The 27,133-nt window shown below is 48.7% G+C and overlaps 2 protein-coding genes across 5 annotated transcripts in view; one reads left to right on the plus strand and one right to left on the minus strand.

Annotated features, from left to right (window-relative positions):
* Positions 1 to 600: 600 nt before the first annotated feature.
* On the plus strand, positions 601 to 21,426 carry otud4 (OTU deubiquitinase 4). 4 transcript variants are annotated; one of them, XM_083676881.1, is made up of 20 exons: positions 601 to 958; positions 1,356 to 1,469; positions 3,246 to 3,296; positions 4,449 to 4,495; positions 5,075 to 5,147; positions 9,233 to 9,314; positions 9,606 to 9,768; positions 10,429 to 10,489; positions 10,654 to 10,756; positions 11,702 to 11,766; positions 12,111 to 12,211; positions 12,431 to 12,546; positions 13,054 to 13,228; positions 13,333 to 13,474; positions 13,691 to 13,762; positions 13,872 to 15,180; positions 15,339 to 15,581; positions 15,944 to 15,999; positions 17,057 to 17,953; positions 19,527 to 21,426. In XM_083676881.1, exons 1-20 carry the CDS (start codon positions 815 to 817, stop codon positions 20,118 to 20,120), a joined length of 4,608 nt encoding a protein of 1,535 aa, XP_083533007.1. In that variant the 5' UTR covers positions 601 to 814; the 3' UTR covers positions 20,121 to 21,426. The 4 variants fall into 4 exon arrangements, with proteins under 4 accessions (XP_083533007.1, XP_083533008.1, XP_083533009.1 ...); XM_083676882.1 differs by having other exon boundaries at positions 15,959 to 15,999; XM_083676883.1 differs by having other exon boundaries at positions 1,386 to 1,469.
* An 862-nt stretch (positions 21,427 to 22,288) lies between these two features.
* The window catches only part of abce1 (ATP-binding cassette, sub-family E (OABP), member 1), a 13,815-nt gene continuing 8,970 nt past the window's right edge, over positions 22,289 to 27,133 (minus strand). The window contains exons 11-18 of the mRNA XM_083674460.1: positions 25,250 to 25,471; positions 24,737 to 24,796; positions 24,567 to 24,625; positions 24,231 to 24,341; positions 24,008 to 24,150; positions 23,763 to 23,885; positions 23,128 to 23,239; positions 22,289 to 22,982 (exon numbers count right to left, since the gene is read on the minus strand). Of these exons, the coding sequence (XP_083530586.1) occupies positions 22,935 to 22,982; positions 23,128 to 23,239; positions 23,763 to 23,885; positions 24,008 to 24,150; positions 24,231 to 24,341; positions 24,567 to 24,625; positions 24,737 to 24,796; positions 25,250 to 25,471 (878 nt within the window). The 3' untranslated portion in view covers positions 22,289 to 22,934. The remainder of the gene's footprint in view (positions 22,983 to 23,127; positions 23,240 to 23,762; positions 23,886 to 24,007; positions 24,151 to 24,230; positions 24,342 to 24,566; positions 24,626 to 24,736; positions 24,797 to 25,249; positions 25,472 to 27,133) is intronic.

Below are 27,133 nucleotides of genomic sequence, written 5' to 3' on the forward strand. Positions count from 1 at the left end.
TTACAGAATTCCTATAAACTGTACATACTGTATCCACACTTACTGTACCACTGCTCTTACTCAATACCACTGCTCTTCTGTACATATCTGTCTATACTGTTCATAATGCACATATCCCTATATTTTCTTTAATACTACTGTTAATACACTGCACATATCTGTACATACTGTACATACCTGTTTATACGGCATTCCATATTTATATTTATTCTGCTATCTACCTACCTGAATGTTACTGTTAATACATATATACTGCTAGACTGCATTACCTATACAGCTCATATGCTGCTACACTGTTCATACTGCAACCTATTTATTCTGCTTATAATGCTACTGCTTATTCATATACTGCTACACTGCACTACTTATACTATACTGCACTACTTACTGCTCATATATTGCACTACCTGTATATACTGTTCACTTTCTGCTTTTTTGCACTTCTGGTTAGACGCTAACTGCATTTCGTTGTCTCTGTACTTGTACTCTGCACAATGACAATAAAGTTGAATCTAATCTAATCTAATCTAATCTACCGACGTCGTTGGGGAAAAAAGGTCGACCGCTTGTCTGACTGCACCCGGCGTCGGGGAAAACTTGATTGTGCTCAGACAAGTATTGTTTTTGTGAAAACGAAACGAGAAGCCTGGTGTCCGGAACGACACAAAAGACGCTGATTCCCCTCATCCGCTTTCCTCATTTTACCGCACACCCTAAGAGGGATGTAGGCGAGCCAGCGAGCTGACGTTAGTGCCTCTCCAGCAAAACTGACAGACGCGTTCATATCAACGCGTTAGCGCGTCGCTAGCTAACCATGGAATTCCTGCCACCCAACATGCAGACCAACGACGAAAAAGGGGTGGAAAAATGTATGGACGAATACCTAAGAGCAGAGGGTTTCTACAGAAAGAGAATAGCCAAAGACGGTTCCTGCTTGTTCCGAGCTGTCGCTGAACAGGTAAATAGAAAACATAATTTGACCTCTTATTTACAAGTCTGTACTCCAAGGTGAGCCGCTAGCTAGTCCGACCAGTAGTCGTGTTGTACCCAGTTAAGATGTTGCTATGTCCAACAACATGACCCGATCCAAACGGGATATGTGTTACCTTCCAAGACGATCAGTGGACGCTATTATCCATTTGAACCTATTTTGTAAACCCCAGCATAAATATGTAGGATGAGAAATATAAACTTTTCATAACTTTTAGGCACCGCGACGTGGTCATGTGCAACAATTGCGCAGTTCCTGTACGTAGCGCGGATATAGCCGGCTAATGGGTTTGTTGCCGGCCCAGGTGGCTAGCTAGCTTAACCAGCGCTAGCTACCATGACAGGCGAGCCGCGGTTGTTTTCAGAGGCCGTCCGTCTGCCTCTTCTGCCCCCAGGTGCTGCACTGCCAGAGCCTCCACACCCAAGTGCGTGCCACCTGCGTTAAATACTTGAAGAAGAACAGGACGAATTATGAAGCGGTATGTCAGCTACCTACCTAGCTAGGCCTTGTCCCAGCCTGCCCTGCTTACCTCCCTACATGCATGCATACATACATACATACCTACCTACATACATACATCTGCCTAGCTGCATACATACCTACCTACATACATACATCTGCCTAGCTACATACATACCTACCTACATACCTAGCTGGGCCCTGTCCCAGCCTGTCCTGCATTTCTACCTGCATGCATGCCTACCTGCCTAGCTACATACATATCTACCTACCTACAGATCTATCCATCTACCTACCTACAGATCTATCTATCTACCTATAGATTTACCTACTTACCTACCTATAGATCTATATACATATCTACCCACCTACCTACAGATCTACCTACCTACAGATCTACTTACCTATCTACATATCTACCTACCTACATATCTACCTACAGATCTACCTACCTACATGTCTATCTACATATCTACTTACCTACAGATCTACCTACCTACATGTCTATCTACATATCTACTTACCTACAGATCTACCTACCTACATATCTACCTACAGATCTACCTACCTACATGTCTATCTACATATCTACTTACCTACAGATCGACCTACCTACATATCTACCTACAGATCTACCTACCTACATATCTACCTACAGATCTACCTACTTACCTACAGATCTACTTACCTACAGATCTACTTACCTACAGATCTACCTATCTACCAAGCAAAATATCTACCTACATATCTACTTACCTACAAGATCTACCTACCTACATGTCTATCTACATATCTATCTATCTACTTACCTACATATCTACTTACCTACAGATCTACTTACCTACAGATCTACCTACCTACATTCCTATTTAACTACCTATCTACCTACCAACCTAGCAAAATGTCTACCTACATATCTATCTATCTACCTACATATCTATCTATCTACCTACATATCTATCGACCTACATATCTATCTATCTACCTACATATCTATCTATCTACCTACATATCTATCTACCTACATATCTATCTATCTACATATCTATCTATCTATCTACATATCTATCTATCTACCTACATATCTACCTACATATCTATCTACATATCTATCTACATACCTACCTACCTATCTATCTACCTACATATCTATCTACATACCTACCTACGTATCTCTCTACATATCTATCTACCTACATATCTATCTACCTACATATCTATCTATCTACATATCTATCTATCTACATATCTATCTTTCTATCTACATATCTCTCTACATATCTATCTACATATCTCTTTACCTACATATCTACCTACATACCTACCTACCTACATTCCTATTTACCTACCTATCTACTTACCTACCTATCTACCTACCAACCTAGCAAAATGTCTACCTACATATATACCTACTTACCTACATAACTATCTAGCTATCTATCTATCTATCTATCTATTTATCTATCATCTGCCCACCCACCCATATACCTACCTACCTACCTACCTACCTACCTGTCCCAGCCTGTCCTGCTGGTCAAACTCACAGAATATGTATGTCTTTGGTGGGCATGATGGTACAGTGTAATACGCTGTCTCATACAGTCTCATACAGTCTCATACACGAGTGAAGGGAGTACAATTCTTGGGCTCGGTTCCTTGACAATGCAGCATACATAATACAATAATACAAATATGCAGTAGTGCAATGAAATAAGGACAAGACAATAAGTGACATAGTACAGATCAGTTGGACTGTGTTATATAATGCTGACCCTGTCTGCTGTGTTCTCCTCAGTTCATCGAGGGGGACTTTGAGGATTATCTTCAGCAGCTGGAGGATCCTCAGGTGAGCTGTGTGTTTGTGGAGGATCCTCAGGTGAGCTGTGTGTTTGTGGAGGATCCTCAGGTGAGCTCTGTGTTTGTGGAGGATCCTCAGGTGAGCTCTGTGTTTGTGGAGGATCCTCAGGTGAGCTCTGTGTTTGTGGAGGATCCTCAGGTGAGCTCTGTGTTTGTGGAGGATCCTCAGGTGAGCTGTGTGTTTGTGGAGGATCCTCAGGTGAGCTGTGTGTTTGTGGAGGATCCTCAGGTGAGCTGTGTTTGTGGAGGATCCTCAGGTGAGCTCTGTGTTTGTGGAGGATCCTCAGGTGAGCTCTGTGTTTGTGGAGGATCCTCAGGTGAGCTGTGTGTTTGTGGAGGATCCTCAGGTGAGTTCTGTGTTTGTGGAGGATCCTCAGGTGAGCTGTGTGTTTGTGGAGGATCCTCAGGTGAGCTGTGTGTTTGTGGAGGATCCTCAGGTGAGCTGTGTTTGTGGAGGATCCTCAGGTGAGCTCTGTGTTTGTGGAGGATCCTCAGGTGAGCTGTGTTTGTGGAGGATCCTCAGGTGAGCTCTGTGTTTGTGGAGGATCCTCAGGTGAGCTGTGTGTTTGTGGAGGATCCTCAGGTGAGCTGTGTTTGTGGGGGAAAACTTAAATGGACACGACTGACTGGCAAACCGATGTTGCATTTCTGATTTGATTGCAAGTTGGTTATGGGTTAATGGGTTGGTTATGGGTTAATGGGTTGGTTAATGGGTTGGTTATGGGTTAATGGGTTGGTTAGGGTTAATGGGTCAGTTAAGGGTTAATGCGTTGGTTAATGGGTTGGTTATGGGTTAATGGGTTGGTTAGGGTTAATGGGTTGGTTGGGGTTAAGGGTTAATGGGTTGGTTAGGGTTATGGGTTGGTTAGGGTTAATGGGTTGGTTAGGGTTAAGGGTTAATGGGTTGGGTAGGGTTAATGGGTTGGGTAGGGTTAATGGGTTGGGTAGGGTTAAGGGTTAATGGGTGGGTTAGGGTTAAGGGTTAATGGGTGGGTTAGAGTTAAGGGTTGAGGTCTTGACCTAGTCGGGCTGTCAATGGGTTGCTGGTCAGGAGGGTCCCTTTAGGTGTGTGTGTGTGTGTGTGTGTGTGTGTGTGTGTGTGTGTGTGTTCTATTATAAACGTGTGGTTGTGTGTTTTCAGCACTGGGTTGGAGAGGTGGAGATTAGTGCCCTGGCCCTCATGTACAAGTAAGAGTTTTGGGTTTTTAAACCATAATTGTGTTGTTTGTTTGTTTGTGTTCCTGTTTGTTTGTTTTCTTGTGTATTTGTTCACCTCAGTATGTCTGGAATTGTTCTTGTAAACAAACAAGCAAACACTGTTTACACTCTCCAAACACAATAACAGCTATGGCATGAAGTTCATAACTGATTCACAGCAATCCTGGTCTCTCCCCTGGTCTCTCCCCTGGTCTCTCCCCTGGTCTCTCCCCTGGTCTCCCCCCTCTGCTCTTGCCTGGTCTCTCCCCTCATTTCACTCATCTCTCCCCTGCTCTCCCCCCTCATCTCCCCCCTGTCTCATCCCATATATACCTCTCATCTGCCCCTTCATCTCCCCCCTTGACTCACCCATGGTCTCCCCCTTTGTCTCCCCCCTCATCTGCCCCTTCATCTCCCCTCTCATCTCCCCCCTTGTCTCCCCACTCATCTGCCCCTTCATCTCATTCCTTGTCTCCTCCTGGTCTCCCTCCTTGTCTCCCCCTGGTGTCCCCCCTCATCTGCCCCTTCATCTCCCCCCTTGTCTCACCCCTTGTGTTGTTCTCATCCCAGGAGAGATTTCATCATCTTCCAGCACCCTGGCAAACGCCCCGTCAACATCACTCAGAACAACTTCCACGAGCAGGTGACCCCATTACACATGACCCTGAACATGACCCTGAACACACATGACCCTGAACACACATGACCCTGAACATGACCCTAATTACACATGACCCTAAACATGACCCCATTACACATGACCCTGAACGTGACCCTATTTACACATGACCCTAATTACACATGACCCTGAACATGACCCTAATTACACATGACCCTGAACATGACCCTGATTATACATGACCCTAATTACACACAACCCTATTTACACATGACACTGAACATGACCCTATTTACACACAACCCTATTTACAGGGTTTTCTTTAGTGTGGTGGCACAGAGGTTGTCTAGTTACTTAGTAAAGAATAGCTTAATTGACACTACGGTGCAAAAGGCTGGAATTCCAGGCTTCTCCGGGTGCTTGGAACACACCAGCATGATTTGGAATCAAATTCAGACAGCTAGACATGAGAAGAAAGACCTTCATGTGGTATTTTTGGATCTGGCGAATGCTTTTGGGTCAGTACCGCATAGTCTGTTATGGGAGGCGTTTGACTTTTTTAAAGTGCCAGACAGTATAAAGAGGTTAGTTAAAGCTTACTTTTGTGACATTCAACTCTGTTTTACTACAGCAGAGTACACTACAGCTTGGCAACAGCTAGAGATAGGCATTATGGCAGGCTGTACAATTTCCCCTTTGGCCTTTACCATGGCAATGGAAGTCATAATCAGAGCCTCGAAATGGGTAGTGGGTGGGGAAAGGTTGCAGGGAGGGCTGCGCCTCCCACCAATCAGGGCTTACATGGATGACATGACAACTATGACATCAACAGCCCCTTGTACTAGGAGGCTACTGGATAAACTAAATAGCAACCTAGAATGGGCTAGGATGAAAGTGAAGCCAAGCAAGTCTAGGAGTATCTCCATTGTCAAAGGGAAGATAGCTGATAAAAAGTTTTTCATTGGTGGGGAAGTGGTTCCAACAGTGTTAGAGAAACCGGTTAAAAGCTTAGGAAGATGGTATGACGCAAGCCTCAATGACAAGAGTCAATGTGAGGAGTTGAGGCAGGAGATGATTCAAGGCATCAAAGGTATAGATAAGTCAGGGCTCCCAGGCAAGCTAAAGTTGTGGTGCCTACAGTTTGGATTGTTGCCTCGGCTGATGTGGCCACTGACAGTTTACGAGGTTCCCATATCGAAGGTTGAAAAAATGGAAAGGTTGATTAACTCTAATATTAGAAAGTGGCTTGGAGCCCCGCGCTGTCTGACCAGTGTGGCCCTGTATGGAAAGGGCATGCTAGAGCTGCCGATTTCTAGTCTGACAGAGGAATTTAAATGTGCCAAGGCTAGACTGGAAATGACTCTAACCCAGTCAAAGGACCCAGTTGTTAGAAGTGCAGCGCCCATAGTTAAAACTGGAAGGAAGTGGAAGCCTAAAGAGGCAGTGCAACAGGCACAGGCAGCCCTTAGCCATAGGGATATCATTGGGCAGGTTCAGCATGGACGTGGAGGTCTAGGGCTGTGTGCAGGAAAACCTGTGTGGAGTAAGGCAACAGCAGTAGAAAGGAGGAAACTGGTAGTGGAAGAAATACACAGACAGGAGGAGATGATAAGATGTACAAGGGCGGTGGCACAGGCAAAACAAGGCCAGTGGGTAAACTGGGAGAGTGTAGTGAAGAGAAGCTTGAAGTGGAAGGATTTGTGGAGCATGGAGGCAAGCAGAATTAAATTTATCGTAGGGGCTACTTATGACGTACTGCCATCTCCCCAAAATCTTAATCAATGGTTGGGTGAGGATGCTGCCTGCCCGTTATGTTCCAGCGTATGCACACTTAGGCATATAATGACTGGGTGTAGAATCAGTCTTTCTCAAGGGCGATACACGTGGCGTCACAATCAAGTGTTGAAATGTTTAGCTGCTGCAGTTGAGGGAAAACGGCTAGAAGTAAACTCGCTAGCTAGTAGTGGCCAGCGGAAAGACATTGCATTTATAAGAGAGGGAGAGACTGGCGTAAGGAGGCCAGGGCGCAGCTGCGCGCAGGGACAGTTGCGAACTGGCGCAGATTGGAAGTTAAAGGTAGATTTAATTGAACAGCTAATCGTACCGGCTGAAATTGCTAGCACTAATTTGCGGCCAGACATGCTGCTGTGGTCTGAAGCACAGAAGCTAGTTTATATTATCGAACTCACGGTCCCTTGGGAAGACCGGGTTGACGAGGCTTATGAACGAAAGAAAGCTAAATATGCAGAATTAGCGGCAGACGCGACACAGCGTGGGTGGACCGCTTTTGTTCGCCCAGTGGAAATTGGTTGTCGAGGATTTGTGGCCAAGACAACCTATGCACTGCTAACGGAGCTGGGTATTCGCGGACGAGAATTGAAACTGGCGATAAAGAATATGTCGGTAGCAGCGGAGAGCGCTAGCCAGTGGCTGTGGCTGAGGCGGAAGATCAGTAGCTGGGGTTCCCGTTAAAGGTAAGATGCAACAGCGACTTGACTAGAGCATGAGGTAGCATAGCTTGGCATTGTTTGGCTATATTAATGAGAAGGCATCGTGTCATATTGTGGTGGTGAGGGGTTTTGTACTGCCATTGTTTGGCTATATTTATGAGAGGATATCGTGTCATAGTGTGGTGGGGGGGGTTAGTACTGCTAGCCAGTGTAGGCTAGCCATGAAGTTGCACGGACACAAACATTCCCCCACAACATAAATAAAGGGCACACTCACCCCTCCTTTCCCTAATCCGGGACCGTATCCACCCGGGGGCTTCCCCACCTCTAACCCTTCCCTCTACCCTAAATTAGGGTTTGAATCCCTGCATCTACACTTATATAAAGACATAAACATAAACACATGCACACACTATTTAGGCCCCCACATACACCGTTCCCTTACCTTACAGAAAACATTTACCCTAGATAGGGCATCACACACACACACTGATGGGGTGGGTAGGCTGATAGGTTGGTTGTAGGGTTTAAGTTAAAGATAGTATTGAGGTAGTGGTGTTGAGGGGGGTGTTTCCAGGACGCTGGACTACACAGTTAAGCCTTCTCGAGGTGTCGTGGGCCTAACTTAACGAAACACCGGTGACAGAAGGTGCCCACTTGATAACCCCAATGACATGCTGCTTACCTCAGTTGGCTAGAGTAGGTAACCGGTGAATGGTACCACCTGAGGAATGACTCCGTAGACCTATGACGGCGTAGCCTGATGTTTGCTATGGTGTTGCATCGAATGGTGGATATATCACTCGCTTTGTTGGTTTGATTTGGCCTTCTACATCTGTTTTACCTTGGATCATGGCACAAGGGATTATAACATCTTGTCCTGTGTATTAATAAAAGACACATGACCCTATTTACACATGACCCTGAACATGACCCTAATTACACATGACCCTAATTACACATGGCTCTAATTCAAACTACAGCCCTACATATGACCCTGTTTCACATTACAGAGCCCAACTGGGCTGAACTGGGCCACGTGGATACGCATCCACCATAGTTACTGAAACAGTGCTGGAAAGAACATGTAGAAGGGAAATACCCGAGGCAGCCCAGTATGGTTGGGGTCTGTAGTGTGTCTGTGGTTGGGGTCTGTAGTGTGTCTGTGGTTGGGGTCTGTAGTGTCTAAAGCCCAGTAGGGTTGGAGGTCTGTCGTGTGTCTGTGGTTGGGGTCTGTAGTGTCTAAAACCCAGTATGGTTGGGGTCTGTAGTGTGTCTGTGGTTGGGGTCTGTAGTGTCTAAAACCCAGTATGGTTGGGGTCTGTAGTGTGTCTGTGGTTGGGGTCTGTAGTGTCTAAAACCCAGTATGGTTGGGGTCTGTAGTGTGTCTGTGGTTGGGGTCTGTAGTGTGTCAAGCCCAGTATGGCTGGGGTCTGTAGTGGGTAAAGTGTGGTGTGTAAAGTGTGTACTGTCAATACTACAACCCAGTATTGCTTTATTACTAGTTTATTACTAGTTGTCTAGCTTCTCCATAAACACAACACAGTTCAGTACCAATACTAGTCAATCCAACAAAACACCGCTCTGTTCAACAGCAGCATTCTAATGCGTGTGTGTGTGTGTGTGTGTGTGTGTGTGTGTGTGTGTGTCTGCCCCCAGGTCCGCCTGTGTTTCCTAAATGGCAACCATTATGACAGTGTGTACCCCATCTCTCGTGTGAAGAACGCAGCCCTCTGCCAGTGTGAGTAACTGTGTGTGGGGGGGGGTAGTTATTTCACCTGTCTGTCAGTTACTGTGTCTGTGGGGGGTAATTGCATATTACAAAAAAGCAAAAAACTGATGTGTGTCTCACTTGTCCCCCCCCCCTTCCTCCCTCCACCCCTTCCTTCCCCCCTCCCTCTCCCCCTCCCTCCCTCTCCCTTCGCCTCCCCACCTCCCTCCCTCTCTCTCTGCCTCCTCCCTCTCTCTCCTCCCCCTCCCTCCCTCCCTCTCCCTTCGCCTCCCCCCCCCCCCCACCTCCCTCCCTCTCCAGCCATCCTGTATGAGTTGCTGTATGATCGTGTGTGTGGGACAGAGCGCTCCATCGTGGCTCCGTGTCTGAAGGGTAACCGTGGTTACGAACTGCAGGACGACGCCGCCACAGAGGAGGTCAGGAGCAGCGACGAGTCTGACCTGGAGGGAGAGGAGGGACTCTGGTGAGGACAGGTCAGGGGTCAGGAGGAGAGGTCTGACCTGGAGGGAGAGGAGGGGCTCTGGTGAGGACAGGTCAGGGGTCAGGAGGAGAGGTCTGACCTGGAGGGAGAGGAGGGGTTCTGGTGAGGACAGGTCTAGAGGACAGGACAGGACAGGACAGGTCTGGGGTCAGGAGGAGGAGGGGGTCAGGAGGAGGAGGAGGAGGTCAGGTCTGGGGTCAGGAGGAGGACGGGACAGGTCAGGAGGAGGAGGTCAAGTCTGGGGTCACGAGAGGAGGAGGAGGAGGACAGGACAGGCAAATTAAACTATATTTAGTAACGACAGAGTAACTATCTTTATTATTCTATCCATATTTAGTAACTGTCTTTGATCGCCAACAACAATGTTGTTAAAAAACAAAAGCGTTATGATGGACCTCAGTGAATTCAGCATTTTATTTGTTATGCGTTGGATAATGAAATCCAGCGCAAAGCTGACAGGTCTAGGGGTCAGTAGGAGAGGACCACTCTGGTAAGGACAGGTCTGGGGTCAGATCAACCCTCACTTGCATTGCTTAGCTGAACTGGACGAGGCTGATCTAGAGGACAATTAGGTATCAGAGCCATTAGGTATGACGTGTGTGTGTGTGTGTGTGTGTGTGTGTGTGTGTGTTCGTTCTACAGGGCCCAAGAAGGAACAGCTGGCAGTGTCCCCAGGCTGGGTCATAATGGCCAGTCCTACAGGGTAACTATCTTTTAACACACACACACACACACACACACACACACACACACACACACACACGGGCACCGGCTACTGTCTTCTCTCCTCCAACGGTGGAGAAATGATTAAAGCTATAGATCATAATGTAAACTTGATTGGTGTGTGTGTGTGTGTGTGTGTGTCAGGGCCGAGGGAAGGGTCTCCCTCTCTCTCAGAAAGTCAAGCGCTCGCTCAACCCCACCTTCTTCAGAAACGTAGAGTATGACGTCTGGATCAAGTCCAAGAGAGGTAGGTACACACACACACACACACACACACACACATACACACATATATATATATATACACACACACACACACACACACATATCAGTTGAAGTCGGAAGTTTACATACTAAGGTGGAAGTCATTAAAACTCATTTTTTAACCACTCCACAGATTTCATGTTAACAAACTATAGTTTTGGCAAGTCAGTTAGGACATCTACTTTGACACAAGTCATTTTTCCAACAATTGTTTACAGACAGATTATTTCACTTATAATTCACTACCACAATTCCAGTGGGTCAGAAGTTTACATCCACTAAGTTGACTGTGCCTTTAAACAGCTTGGAAAATTCCAGAAAATGATGTCATGGCTTTAGAAGCTTCTGATAGGCTAATTGACGTCAATTGGAGGTGTACCTGTGGATGTATTTTAAGGCCTACCTTCAAACTCAGTGCCTCTTTGCTTGACATCATGGGAAAATCTAAAGAAATTAGCCAAGACCTCAGGAAAAAGGTCAGCAATTGGGAGCAATTTCCAAACGCCTGAAGGTACCACGTTCATCTGTACAAACAACAGTACGCAAGTATAAACACCATGGGACCACGCAGCCGTCATACCGCTCAGGAAGGAGACGCGTTCTGTCTCCTAGAGATGAACGCACTTTGGCGGGAAAAGTGCAAATCAATCCCAGAACAACAGCAAAGGACCTTGTGAAGATGCTGGAGGAAACAGGTACAGAAGGATCTTTACACAGTAAAACGAGTCCTATATCGACAGAGCCTGAAAGGCCACTCAGCAAGGAAGAAGCCACTGCTCCAAAACCTCCATGAAAAAGCCAGACTACGGTTTGCTACTGCACATGGGGTGCATGTCCTCTGGTCTGATGAAACAGAAATGGAACTGTTGACCAAAATGACCATCGTGGTGATGATGATGATGTCATAATGTTGGTTCTCCCTCCACAGCTCAGCAGAAGCTGGATTTCTGCATTGCTGCTGGAATGCAATACACTGTGGGAGACAAGTGCAAGGTGAGGTGTGTGCGTGCGTGTGTGTGTGTTTTGCCATTACAGCGTGCGTGTGTGCGTGTGTGTGCAGGGCTCAGAGCAATTTGGATATCTAATTGAAACCTCCCAGATAAATGTCTGTTCAGCCGCCTCCAGAACTGACAGAACAGCTCTGAGTCTGTGATGCAGAGCAGAGAGGTCTGCTGTCATTTCTAAGACGCATTAGTTTTTTTACTGGACATGTTGTCCCTCTGATAGTTGTATCTCTCTACAGTGTAAGATCTTTGTCCCCTCGTGGCCACGCCCCTCTGACGATCTTGTCCTGTGATATTTCCTGATAGTCTAGTTGTCTGCCCCGCCCCCTTTAGGTTCGCCTCGACAACGGTGGGCGGTCCTACAGCGCCTACATCCAGGAAGTGTCTCCTGAGAACGGCCCTGTCACAGTCTTCATAGAGGAGCTGGGGAGGAAGTACGACACCTCACCTTCACAACGATTGGTCTCTCTCTCTCTCTCTCTCGCTCTCGCTCTTTGGCTCTGTCTGTCTCTCTGGCTATCTCTCTCTCCAGGCTGGCTGGCTGGCTGGCTGGCTCTCTCTTTCTCTCTTCTTCCCACTCTCTCTCTCCTGTCTGTGTGTCTCTCTCTGTCTTCATGTATTCTTATGTAGTGTGTGTGGTGTGTGTGTCCCAGACACTCTGTCCCCCTGTGGAACCTGCGGCCCCCCACAGAGGAGCCCCTGGCCTGGAGCACCGTGGCCAGAGACGGGAAGAGGCTGAGCAATGGCAACGCCCCCCCTGGCCCCCCTGGTAAGAACCCTACTGACCCCTGACCCCCCCCTGGCCCATCTGGTAAGAACCCTACTGACCCCTGACCCCCCCTGGCCCATCTGGTAAGAACCCTCCTGACCCCTGACCGCCCCTGGCCCATCTGGTAAGAACCCTCCTGACCCCTGACCCCCCCTGGCCCATCTGGTAAGAACCCTACTGACCCCTGACCCCCCCCTGGCCCATCTGGTAAGAACCCTACTGACCCTTGACCTCCCTGACCCATCTGATAAGAACCCTATTGACCCTTGACCCCCCCTGGCCTGTCTTAGAAGAATCCTACTGACCCCCCCCTGCCCCGTCTGGTAAGAACCCTACTGACCCCTGACCCCCCCTGGCCCGTCTGGTAAGAACCCAGTCCTAGACCATGCACCCTACCATGTCCAAAAACAACCCTGTTCTGTTCTGTTCATCCTTCACTTCTGGAACACCACTGTTGTGTTCTAGAACAGCTGAAAACTCACTCTTTCTCTCTCTCTCCTGTTTCAGAGTGGGAGGGTAGAGGGGGAGGAGGGGGGAGGAGGTCAGGGAGACCACATCCCTCTCCCACCCTGCCTGTGTCTCAGGGACCCGGCCCGGCCCAGTCAGGCCGTGTGCTGAAGCAGCACTCCTGGCCCCCCCAGGCCACCGTAGACGAGGGAGGGGGGAGGACCACACACACCAGGTCTGTACCCCCACACTGTGTGTGTGTGTGTGTGTGTGTGTGTGTGTTCAGATCTTCAGACTGGGAAGGAGCTGTTCTTAACTCTGTGTGTGTGTGTGTTTCAGGAAGTCGTCCGCCAGCTCAGCAGAGCAGGCTGCAGCGTTTGGTCTGTCAGAGGAGCAGCGATTGGTCAAAGAGGAGGAAATGAGGTCACTGGCTCTGCTGGAGATTCTACACAGAGACGAGACCAGTTTCCCTGCCCTTGGGGTGAGGAGTCTGTCTGTCTGTCTCTCTGTGTCTGTCTGTTTGTCTGTCTCTGTCTGTTTGTCTCTGTCTGTTTGTCTGTCCGACTCATGCAAGGTAAATTATAACATGGTCAAATGTTAATCTCTCCCCTTCCCTTCTCTTCCCCACCTCTCTCTCTCTCTGTCCCTCTGTCTCTCTCTTTCTGTCTCTCTCTCTCTCCCCCCCCCCATCTCTCAGGGGGTGTCCCAGGTCTCTAGCCAGGTCAGTGAGGGGGGCAGGAGGAGGGGGGTTCCCAGCCAGAGAAACGCGGTCAGTTCCACACACACCTTTTTGATTTGTTTCATATGTTCAGTTTCAGTTCAGTGTTAACGTGTGTGTGTGTGTGTGTGTGTGTGTGTGTGTGTGTGTGTGTGTGTAGGGGCCTATTGGAGAAGAAGAGGGGAGAACGCCATCACCCCCTGCAGCCTCGCCTTCGCCTCCTCTTCCACTTGTTACCAAAACGTCCCCATCCCCCCCTCTTCACCCCACCCCTACTCTAACCAAACCAACCCCTACCCCTACTCTAACCAAACCAACCCCTACCCCTACTCTAACCAAACCAACCCCTACCCCTACTCTAACCAAACCAACCCCTACTCTAACCAAACCAACCCCTACCCCTACTCTAACCAAACCAACCCCCACCCCTACTCTAACCAAACCAACCCCTACTCTAACCAAACCAACCCCTACCTCTACTCTAACCAAACCAACTCCAACCCCTTCTCCAACTCTTGCCCCTACCCCTACCTCTTCTCTAACCAAACCAACCCCTACCCCTACCTCTACTCTAATCAAACCAACTCTAACCCCTTATCCAACTCTTGCCCCTTCTCCTACCTCTACTCTAACCAAACCAACCCCAACCCCTACTCTAACCAAACCAACCTCTTCTCTAACCAAACCAACTCTAGCCCCTACCTCTGCTCTAACCAAACCAACTCCAGCCCCTACCCCTGCTCTCACCACCACTACCACTCTCCCCAGCTCTGCTCTAACCAAACCAACTCTAGCCCCTACCTCTGCTCTAACCAAACCAACTCCAGCCCCTACCCCTGCTCTCACCAAACCAACTCCAGCCCCTACCCCTGCTCTCACCACCACTACCACTCTCCCCAGCTCTGCTCTAACCAAACCAACTCTAGCCCCTACCCCTGCTCTCACCACCACTACCACTCTCCCCAGCTCTGCTTCAGTCCCTCCATCTTCCTCTTGTGTCTCTGTCTCCTCCTCCTCCTCCTCCTCCTCCCCCCCTGCACCATCACCCTTTCCTCCTGTCCTCACTACTGCCCCTCCTGCCCCCACACCCACTGTGTCTGCCCCATCACCCCCTCTGGAGGTTTCAGTTGCCCCTCCCCCCACCCCTGTTGCCCCTAGTCCCTCTCCTTCCTCTACCCCAGCTGCCCCTGTTGCCCCATCACATCTTGCCCCCGCCCCTTCCCTTGCCCCCTCTGTGTCCCACCCTCTCGTCACTTCTGCCCCCATAGTTGTCCAGACAACCCCCCAGGCTCTAAGCTCTCTCCCTCCCCCCTCTCTCCCCCATGCCCCAAGCGCTTTCCCCCAGCCCTCCCTCCCTCACCCCTCTCTCTCCCAGTCCTCTCTCCTCCATCCCTCTCTCCTCCATCCCTCTCTCCCTCAGGACCCCCCAGCCTGTGAGGCGTCAGTCCCAGCCCCTGCCTACCCCCCAGGTAAGAGTTCACCTGTCTACCCCCCCCCCCCCCCCCCCAATTGGAATTGGACTTCTATTTCTACATTAAGAGTTCTACCATGTTCAAAGTTCTTTACTGCCAGTGTGGAAAGGGTTTAAAAGGTGTGTTGGCTCTCCTGTCCCTGTCCCTCCCCCCAGGTGTAGTGCCCCACATGGGTTTGGGCCCCCCACCCCCCATGCCCTTGGCTGTACCTGAGCACCTGTCCCACCCTGGCCACACCCCCGGCCCCCCGGTGGTGAGCCAGCCCCCCCTGTCCTACCACCAGCTGGCCCAGCTGTACCAGGACCCCCTGTTCCCTGGGTTCCCCCTCAGCCAGAAAGATGAGGTGGCCCAGCCCCCCCCCTACTCGTACATGAGGACTGGAGAAGACCTCCCCAGGGGTGAGTTATCCCTGATAGCAGAGTTAGCCTAGCTCTCCTTGGCTAGCAGAGAGTTAGCTTAGTTCCCCTGGCCAACAAAGTTAGCCTTGTTGTCATAGGTTAGCATAGAGAAAACCTAATTTCACTTGAGAGTAGTCCTATGAGTTGTGTGATGCTTATAGTTGTGTGTGATGTGTATAGTTGTGTGTGTATAGTTTCTAGTTGTGTGTGATGTGTATATTTGTGTGTATAGTTTCTAGTTGTGTGTGATGTGTATAGTTGTGTGTGATGTGTATAGTTGTGTGTGATGTGTATAGTTTCTAGTTGTGTGTGATGTTTCTAGTTGTGTGTGATGTGTATAGTTGTGTGTTTATCTTGAACAGTTCTGTCTCTCCTAGATGTGAATGTGTTGAGGTTCTTCTTCAACCTGGGCGTCAAGGTGAGACCTGAAACCTCACATCCCACACTTGTATAAAACACATATTACACACGCATATTACAACACTACACACGCATATTACAACACTACACATGCATATTACAACACTACACATGCATATTACAACACTATACATGCATATTACAACACTATACATGCATATTACAACACTACACATGCATATTACAACACTATACATGCATATTACAACACTACACATGCATATTACAACACTATACATGCATATTACAACACTACACATGCATATTACAACACTACACATGCATATTACAACACTACACATGCATATTACAACACTATACATGCATATTACAACACTACACATGCATATTACAACACTATACATGCATATTACAACACTACACATGCATATTACAACACTACACATGCATATTACAACACTATACATGCATATTACAACACTACACATGCATATTACAACACTACACATGCATATTACAACACTATACATGCATATTACAACACTACACATGCATATTACAACACTACACATGCATATTACAACACTACACATGCATATTACAACACTATACATGCATATTACAACACTATACATGCATATTACAACACTACACATGCATATTACAACACTATACATGCATATTACAACACTACACATGCATATTACAACACTACACATGCATATTACAACACTACACATGCATATTACAACACTATACATGCATATTACAACACTACACATGCATATTACAACACTACACATGCATATTACAACACTACACATGCATATTACAACACTATACATGCATATTACAACACTATACATGCATATTACAACACTACACATGCATATTACAACACTATACATGCATATTACAACACTATACATGCATATTACAACACACTCTAAAAAAACACAATAAATGGATGCAGAGATACAGACAGACAGAACCCAGACACAGGCAGACAGACAGACATACACAGCCATAACCCAGACATACACAGCCATAATCTCACATCTCTCTCTCTCCCCCCCCCCCCCCCCCCCCCCCAGGCATACACCAACCACATGTGCCCCCCCTACTACTACCTCCTGCCTCTCCAGCAGGCCTACGCCATCCAGCCCAAACTGCCCTCTCCCTACCCTCCCCCCTGGTACCCCTCCGACACCCCCTCCCCCCTCCACCACATGACCCCCACCCCCCAAGGCGGCCCCCTGCGACCACAGGAGGGCTACAGACACTCCCACTACCCCGCAGCCCTAGGGGGGCCGTACGACTCCCTGCTCGGCCCCCCCCCACAACACCCTGAGCCCCCCCAGCAGACAGAGCTCACGTATGGGCATGATGGAAGGTCAGCCATGGGCGTGTACCCCTCCCACCCCCACCCCTCCTCGGCCCCGCCCATGCAGCTCCCCCCCCGTATGTGCTCCCAGCCCTGGTCTACCCCCCCACCCCCACGACCCCACGCCTATGCTGGGATATATTCCGCATCCACCCCCCCTCCCCAGTACCCTCCCTCCGCACCCCGGCCCCAGTACCCTGCTGCCCCCCACTACCCCTCAGCACCCCCCCACTACCCCAGCTCAGCACCCCACTACCCCCCTGTCTCACTGGGCTACCCCATGCCCAGGCTGCCCTGTGGGACCCAGACCCAGGGGGCCATGGAGCCTCCGCGCCCCAGCAGCAGTGCCTCCTCCCCTGGGTTGAGGGCCCCCAACCCCAGCCTCTGGCCCATGGAGAACAGCACGGCTAATGTGGCTACTTTCAACAACATTGCTGCCACTGCAGCTGTGACCAGTGTGGCTGTCGTTTCCTCCGAGGGAGGGGGAGGGGAGCTGGTGGTGTCGTCTGAGGGAGGGGGAGATGGAGGAGACCTGATGGCTTCACCGGGGATGGTGCTGGTGGACCCTCCCCTCGACCCGCCTCCGTTCTGCCCCTCTACAGAACCGGTAGGCCCCCCCATGTAACACACATGCTCCTGTTACCCTAATCCAGAACCTGGGGCCAGTTGCATAAAGTTAGTTAAGACTGGCCTATAGGCCTAGGCTGGTCTTATTTTAGCTGTAAGTCTAGTCTAATTTAAGAAAGCCAGTTGCATAAACATTAAGACTAACTGACTTTAAGCCCAAAACGTTAGACTGCCTACTCCCAGGCTAAATTTAATCCATAATGCCATGGCAACAGCTGATGCCATGGCAACAGCTCACTTGGCTAATCATTAGTATTTGCTTTAGATTGAATTGAATTTAACTTGTGGACATAAACAGAAGACAAAATGAAATATGTCCATGCAAATGTGCTTAGTGTGTTTATTGGCAACCTCCATCTGTTCTTTATTGGTAGATATTGTCATAAAATCTACTATTTTAACCACCGTTGAAGTTAAATATTTGTATACAACTATCCATTTCATATATGGGAGACCTGAGAGATGCGAAAACAACCTTGTAGTGTTTGGTTCTAACCTCAGGTGGAGGGTTAGGGTTAGGGTTCTAACCTCAGGTGGAGGGTTAGGGTTCTAACCTCAGGTGGAGGGTTGGGGCTAGGGTTCTAACCTCAGGTGGAGGGTTGGGGCTAGGGTTCTAACCTCAGGTGGAGGGTTAGGGTTAGGGTTCTAACCTCAGGTGGAGGGTTAGGGTTAGGGTTCTAACCTCAGGTGGAGGGTTAGGGTTCTCATCTCAGGTGGAGGGTTGGGGTTAGGGTTCTCACCTCAGGTGGAGGGTTAGGGTTCTAACCTCAGGTGGAGGGTTAGGGTTCTAACCTCAGGTGGAGGGTTAGGGTTCTAACCTCAGGTGGAGGGTTAGGGTTAGGGTTCTCATCTCAGGTGGAGGGTTAGGGTTAGGGTTCTAACCTCAGGTGGAGGGTTAGGGTTAGGGTTCTAACCTCAGGTGGAGGGTTAGGGTTCTCATCTCAGGTGGAGGGTTGGGGTTAGGGTTCTCACCTCAGGTGGAGGGTTAGGGTTCTAACCTCAGGTGGAGGGTTAGGGTTCTAACCTCAGGTGGAGGGTTAGGGTTCTAACCTCAGGTGGAGGGTTAGGGTTAGGGTTCTCACCTCAGGTGGAGGGTTAGGGTTAGGGTTCTCACCTCAGGTGGAGGGTTAGGGTTCTAACCTCAGGTGGAGGTATCTCAGAAACGACAGCCCTTTCTGAGGTTTGTTCGCTACGCTAATGGTTTCTGAAACAGTGGAAAGGACGATGTAATGGGACAGTATCCCAGCCAGGCCCTGGATGGTTAGGGTTAACCCTGGATGGTCTGCGTCTTCCCTGTAGTGTGTAAAGCCTCTGAAGAGTGTTGCATTCAGGGGAGGCTGGTGGAGGTAGAAATTGGAGGACAGCAGTCGGAGGCTCATCCGAGTCTTATTGTAATGCCTGCACACGTTTGAAACCATTCCACTCCGGTTTTTGCCTCCATCAGCCTCCCTTGCAGTGCTTTTGAGTACCTCTCACCCCACCAAGGGCTGCTTGTTTGTGTGGAGTATTTTAGTTTGTGTGTTGTAACATGTAAATGTGTCTGTTCACCTCAGGTCACATGGGTGCCAGAAGCCCAACAGACACCAGGAAGTGGGCTGCCCAAGTTCAAGGAAGTGTCTATCGGCATGGCGACGCAGGGAGCGGGCGACACCCCCGTGCCTCAGAGGTTCGACATCGGCAAGGTGACCAATGAGATCAAGCCTTTGGTGCATGACATCACACCTGTGGAAGGGCTGGTCCAGGGGGCAGAGTCTCTGCATTCAGGAACGCCCCCGGCCCTGAGCTCCAGCCCATTGGAGGACTGGGAGGGAGGGGAGGGGCCAGACCCCAACGACCAATCACAGAGGAGGTCGTACCACAGTCGCTCCTTCAGGAGCCGGGGGAGGGGCTATGAGGATGGCGGGCGTGGCCACTACAGGGAGAACCGGTGGAGGGGCGGGGGCTACCGGGGGAGACGAGGGGGGACTGACGAACGGAGAGATTCCGGTTACCGGGAGCGCGACCGGGAGCGGAGGCTGGGAGAGAACTACCCTGGTCACTACAGAGGACAGAGCATGAGGGGCCGGGGGCGGGGCTACTCTGAGTACCCCACCAATGAGGCAGACTTCTCCGGTGGCTCGAGGAACACCCCTTATGCGGATTACTGAGCAGTGATTGGCTCTTGTGTTGTGGATTCCATTTTGTTTTCAGGGGTCCTTTTCCTTCTGTATTGGTTTGTGTTGGTGTGGCTGTTCTGATTCAGCTTTTTAATAACCTGGGTTTGCAGGACTTTAGTTTCTTTTTTAATCCATCTGAAGTGTGTCCGTCTCTCTCTCTCTCTTTGAGTTTTCGTGCCTTAACTTTTGTTTTTCTGTCACGCCTCAGAAAGAGGTGTTCTCTTGTACAGGTAGTCTCTTGCATTTTCTATAAGTTAAATAAAGTTTGGTAACTTTTGAAGCCCACGACTTTGCTGCAATCTATTAACGTTACTGCCTTTTCTCTGTGGTGGAAAACGACCTTTTTGTTTTGTAAAAGCACTTCAGTTTCTGATGCAATGAACCTTTACTTGCTGTGTGTGTGTTAGGTTATCAACCCCGCAGCTGTGGTTTGAACAGATGCTTCCTGTGTTAAACATGCGTTGGTGTTGCATCCTGAAAGTAACGCAACAGCAACATTGGTAGCAGCAGTGGAGGAGGCTCCACGGCTGTCGACAGGTTCTGTTCCACTATGGTAGACAGACCACTGTCTCCTCCACCTGTCTGTCTGTCTGTCAGACCACTCTCCTCTCCACCTTCCAGGTGACACCCCTGCTGTACTAAGGAACTGTCAGGTTTCCAATTATACATCCTCTGTGGCGGGGGGCAACGAAGTTAATTTTAACCTTTTTTGCGGAAGTTTAAGTTCTTATGGGAGGGCCCTGATTTATATAGTGGGGGGCGGGGGTGGTCCCCGAGCTCCCCTTTTGTTATTGTCCCCTGTTATGGACTGTAGGTTCATCTCTGTGCTTGATGAGGTCGTCTGAGTGTGCAATACCCTACTGCTCTTTGTTGTTGCCTTGGAAACGCTGACCTCACACTTAGAAGAGCTGCAGAACCAACGCACCGAGGTCCTCTAGTGCTGGAGCAGACCAGAGATGTCTGGCTGTGCTTCTACTGTGTATGTGTGTTCTGTATAGGCTGCGTTCATGTGATCTCGGAACTTCTGAGTAAAACAATTCACGCGAGTTCTTTGCGTAGAGCGTCCTATTGGTTGATTCTCTCCCTCACTCTCCGAGTGGGAAACTCGGGTACCGTCTTTGTACAGCAAGTTTCCGAGTCGTAACGTTTTGGAGTTTCCTAATTCCGAGTGCACATGAACGCACCATTGTCTACAGGCTTTGTGTGTATGGAGATGTGAATGTTGGTGTTAATACTCTGTGCCTTTACCTACTGCTGTCTGCCTGACACTGCTCAATAAAACCTCTTTTACACGGTTCCCGCCGCCGCTGTCGTCTCTCAGTTCACTGTCTCCGGCCATCATATCACACATTTTAGGGACTACAGACCAACTGACATTTACTAACTACTACTAACATTTACATTGATGTAAAGCCTGGGAGATGTAGTCCATTTCATGAGCCACGCCTGGGAGATGTAGTCCATTCCATGAGCCACGCCTGGGAGATGTAGTCCTCTCCATGAACCAAGCCAGCAGAAGAGATCTCTGCTCTTCTCTAATGTGAGAAGGCAAGAAGAGAGGATGCTGGGAGTCCAGGAAAGACTTCAGATTCACCCGTCCCAGGCTGCACCATTGAGTGTAATCAGACTTAGCAGTATAACTGCCAACATCATAAATGAGACAAGGAAAGACAGAACTTTAAATCAACCCCTCAGTCTTTCTTCTCTTTCTGTTTTACACCATCTTTGGTCTCTCCATCTCCCTTTTTCCTCTATTTTACACTCTAAATCCTCCTTTCTGTTTTACATTATATTTGGCCATCTCCCTCTGTGTCTCTCACCATCTCCCTGTGTTATACACCATCTTTGGTCTTCCTCTCCTCATGTGGTGCTGTATTCTTATGAAGGAGTAAATTGCGATTTGGCAACAATTCCACGACACAGCAGAGAGACAGATATTTGCCATTACTATTTTGCTTATGCTTATCTAACAGGGGAGGCTGGTGGAGGTAGAAATCGGAGGACGGGCTCATTGTAATGTATGGAAAGGAATGAGCGTAACTGAGATGGTTCAAATACCCCCACAGAACTGCCATCAGAACCCAACCCAGGCAGGACGGACCACAACCATGAGTTCAGACCACAACCATGAGTTCAGACAAACAGAAAGGAACCAATCACAGAGTGAGAAACTGAGTCGTTTAATGAGATTAACACCTTCATCCTCACAAGATTACATTTATCTTCATTTAAAACAGCTGGTTATGATAGGTCTGTCGCCACTGTAGTGAGTGTGTTTGTATGTCTGTGTGTGGCGCGCGCGTGTGACTTTGGTAGCGTTCAGGGTTAAGATTTTCAGAAGCGTACATTAAGTGAAGTGGAAATAGAACAGCTGTTGAACCCCTTGCAGTTTGTTTTGGGGCGTGGGACGCATTGCGGAGATTTGTAAACTTGCAAAATTAAAAGTTAAAGCGGTTATAACCGGCCAATCACCCGCGGCCGTTCATGTCGTTTGGAGTTTTCTACATCAAATCACTTGAATGTACAGAACTCGGAGGTCCAAGATCCCAGATGGGAATTCAGAGTTTCCGAGTTGGTCGTGAACGCACCATTATCTATTTTAGATGAATCGTGTGTTTTAAATGCACACTTCTGGGAGGGGGGAGGGAGCAAGTGCACACTTTGAAGAAGGGGAGGGAGCGAGTATACACTTTGAAGACGGGGAGGGTGGAGAGAGGAGACTTCGGGGAGGGTGGAGAGGTCGTTGTCATGAAGGGTAGCGAGGTCGTTGTCGGGGGCATAGTGAGGTCGTTGTCAGGAATGACTTCAGTCGTCCAGGAAGAAGTAGTTGCCACTCTTCTTCTGCTCTGTGTCCTAGGAGGGGTCAGACGGGTCAAAGGTCATGCGAGGCACTGACAGGGTTCTAGCAATTCTATTTCTATAGTGAATATACTGTATTGCTATTGGCTGCTGTACCTTGATGCTATAGTGAATATACTGTATTGCTATTGGCTGGTACCTTGATGGAGTTCATCTTGTTGATGCGGGGTCTGAAGTTGTTGGGGTCTCTTCTGAAGGTGATCTCCAGCAAGGCCAGGAACCTGTTCATACCTGCCAGCAGACTCTGGGGTCTGGGGGGGGGAGACTCATTAATGTTTTAATGTTACATACATGTTAACAGATGTGTGTGTGTGTTACATACATGTTAACAGATGTGTGTGTGTGTTACATACATGTTAACAGATGTGTGTGTGTGTTACATACATGTTAACAGATGTGTGTGTGTGTGTGTGTGTGTTACATACATGTTAACAGATGTGTGTGTGTGTTACATACATGTTAACAGATGTGTGTGTGTGTGTGTGTGTGTGTGTGTGTGTGTGTGTGTGTGTGTTACATACATGTTAACAGATGTGTGTGTGTGTGTGTGTGTGTGTTACATACATGTTAACAGATGTGTGTGTGTGTGTGTTACATACATGTTAACAGATGTGTGTGTGTGTGTTACATACATGTTAACAGATGTGTGTGTGTGTGTGTTACATACATGTTAACAGATGTGTGTGTGTGTGTGTTACATACATGTTAACAGATGTGTGTGTGTGTGTTACATACATGTTAACAGATGTGTGTGTGTGTGTGTGTGTAACATACGTATTAGCAGCGGTGCTTCTGGAGGGGATCCCGTCGAACACGATGACGCGGTCGGCCAGGTAGGTGGCCATGATGAAGTCATGCTCCACCACGAACGCCGTCTTCTTGGCATGGAGGATGAAACTACAAGACAGCATGGATCACGAACAGAACAGTCAGAACAGAACAGAGGACTGCAGTGTGTGTGTGTGTGTGTGTGTGTCTCTCTCTCTGCGCGTGTCTCTCTGTGTGTGTGTGTGTGTTACCGTTTGATGACTCTGGCAGCCATGAGACGTTGTTCAGAGTCCAGGTAGGCGGAGGGCTCATCTATCAGGTAGACGTCAGCAGGCTTCCCCAGACACAGAGCCAGGGCCACACGCTGCAGCTCTCCTCCAGACAGGTTCTGGACCTGGGGGGGGGGGGGGGGGGGGGGGGTTAGGGGCACGTTTGTGTGGTTCCCTACTTGTGTGTGAGTGAGTGTGTACGTACGTCCTGGTCGATGATGCTCTCGATCAGCATGGGCTTCATGACGTCGGTGATGAACTGAGGGTGTGTGTAGGCGTCCCGGATCTTGTCATGGAGTAGAGCTCTCACACTGCCCTGTGGACGACACACACACACACACACACACACACACACACACACACACACACACACACACACACACACACACACACACACACACACACACACACACACACACACACACACACACACACACACACACACACACACACACACGTTAGAGTCAGACCATGAACACTACACTCATTTACTGTGTTGACTGAGTCTACATGATGATGATGATGATGATGAAGAACATACCTTGAACTTGGGGCTGATCTTCTGGGGCTTGTAGCTGACGTTCAGGACAGGTACCTCACCTGGAGGGGGGGGGAGGGCGTCAGAGGTTAAGACAGAACAGGTTAAGGGGAACTATCTGATGACCAATCAAAATGTGTGTGTGTGAGTGTGTGTGTAGCACTAGTACCCACCTCCTTCGTCAGGTTTGAGGCGTCCTGCTAGCATCCTGATGAATGTGGTCTTGCCGGTGCCTGTGGGTTAAAATAAACTAGTTACAGAGCAGAGTGACTCTCACACACACACACACACACACACGCACGAACGTACACACGTACACACACACACACACACACACACACACACACACGCACGAACGTACACACACACGCACGAACGTACACACACACGCACACAGAGCTCAGTTCAAGTGTAGAAACCATCATAAAATATATTTGAAATACACTTCAGGTAAGACAAATTATTTACATCATAGCTCTCTCTCACACACACACACACACACACACACACACACACACACACACACACACACACACAGACACACAGAGCTCAGTTCAAGTGTAGAAACCATCATAAAATATATTCAAAATATATTTCAGGTACAACGGATTTACATCATAGCTCATCATCATGTGTGCGCACACCCCACACCCACACAACCCACACACCCCACACCCCCTCCTCACCGTTCTCCCCCAGCATGACCATGATCTCTGAGTCGGTGAACTCCCCCTCCTGGATCTCCAGGGAGAAGTCTCCCATGGCCTTCTTCATGTGAGGGTACTGGTAGCGACACATCTTCTTGATCTCCTCCTCATTGGCCGTCTCCGCCACCTTGAACACCAATGACACCTCTCGGAACCTCAGGTTCTCCGTGGGAACGTAGCCGTCCAGGAAGATGTTGATGCCTGGGGGGTGGAGGGTGTAAAGGTTAGGGTGTAGTGTGTAAAGGTTAGTGTGTAAGGTGTAAAGGTTAGTGTATAGGGTGTAGTGTGTAAAGGTTAGGATATAGGGTATAGGGTAGTGTGTAGTGTAGGGTAGTGTGTAGGGTGTGGTGTAGGGTGTAGTGTATAGGGTGTAGTGTATAGGGTGTAGGGTAGTGTGTAAAGGTTAGTGTATAGGGTGTAGTGTATAGGGTGTAGTGTAGGGTAGTGTGTAGTGTATAGGGTGTAGGGTAGTGTGTAGGGTGTAGTGTATAGGGTGTAGGGTAGTGTGTATTGTATACGGTGTAGTGTGTAGTGTATAGGGTGTAGTGTATAGGGTGTAGTGTGCAGGGTAGGGTGTATTGTATAGGGTGTAGTGTGTAGGGTAGTGTATAGGGTGTAGTGTATAGGGTAGTGTGTAGTGTATATGGTGTAGTGTATAGGGTGTAGGGTATAGGGTGTAGTGTGTAGTGTATAGGGTGTAGGGTAGTGTGTAGGGTGTAGTGTATAGGGTAGTGTATACGGTGTAGTGTGTAGGGTGTAGTGTATATGGTGTAGTGTATAGGGTGTAGGGTAGTGTATAGGGTGTAGGGTAGTGTGTAGGGTGTAGTGTATATGGTGTAGTACCCTAAAGGTACTACACAGTGTGTAGGGTAGTGTGTAGTGTGTAGGGTAGTGTGTAGTGTGTAGGGTAGTGTGTAGTGTGTAGGGTAGTGTGTAGGGTAGTGTGTAGTGTGTAGGGTAGTGTGTAGGGTAGTGTGTAGGGTAGTGTGTAGTGTGTAGGGTAGTGTGTCGTGTGTAGGGTAGTGTGTAGTGTGTAGGGTAGTGTGTAGGGTAGTGTGTAGTGTGTAGGGTAGTGTGTAGGGTAGTGTGTAGGGTAGTGTATACGGTGTAGGGTGTAGTGTGTAGGGTAGTGTATAGGGTGTAGGGTAGTGTGTAGGGTGTAGTGTATATGGTGTAGTACCCTAAAGGTACTACACAGTGTGTAGGGTAGTGTGTAGTGTGTAGGGTAGTGTGTGTAGTGTAGTGTGTAGGGTAGTGTGTAGTGTGTAGGGTAGTGTGTGTAGTGTAGTGTGTAGTGTGTAGGGTAGTGTGTAGTGTGTAGGGTAGTGTGTAGGGTAGTGTGTAGGGTAGTGTGTAGGGTAGTGTGTAGTGTGTAGGGTAGTGTGTAGTGTGTAGGGTAGTGTGTAGTGTGTAGGGTAGTGTGTAGGGTAGTGTGTAGGGTAGTGTGTAGTGTGTAGGGTAGTGTGTAGGGTAGTGTGTAGGGTAGTGTGTAGAGTAGTGTGTAGTGTGTAGGGTAGTGTGTAGAGTAGTGTGTAGTGTGTAGGGTAGTGTGTAGGGTAGTGTGTAGGGTAGTGTGTAGGGTAGTGTGTAGGGTAGTGTGTAGTGTGTAGGGTAGTGTGTAGGGTAGTGTGTAGAGTAGTGTGTAGTGTGTAGGGTAGTGTGTAGGGTAGTGTGTAGGGTAGTGTGTAGTGTGTAGGGTAGTGTGTAGGGTAGGGTAGTGTGTAGTGTGTAGGGTAGTGTGTAGGGTAGTGTGTAGGGTAGTGTGTAGGGTAGTGTGTAGTGTGTAGGGTAGTGTGTAGTGTGTAGGGTAGTGTGTAGTGTGTAGGGTAGTGTGTAGGGTAGTGTGTAGGGTAGTGTGTAGGG

This window comes from Argentina silus (assembly GCF_951799395.1).
Source record: "Argentina silus genome assembly, chromosome: 1".
NCBI lineage: Eukaryota > Metazoa > Chordata > Actinopteri > Argentiniformes > Argentinidae > Argentina > Argentina silus.

Excerpts from the sequence above, each read along its gene's own strand:
- otud4 (XM_083676881.1), top strand. The coding sequence starts at position 815 with ATGGAATTCCTGCCACCCAACATGCAGACCAACGACGAAAAAGGGGTG. Across the intron at positions 11,767-12,110 it reads CTGTGGGAGACAAGTGCAAG|GTTCGCCTCGACAACGGTGG; the intron begins GTGAGGTGTGTG and ends CGCCCCCTTTAG. Across the intron at positions 15,181-15,338 it reads AGCCCCTGCCTACCCCCCAG|GTGTAGTGCCCCACATGGGT; the intron begins GTAAGAGTTCAC and ends CCCTCCCCCCAG.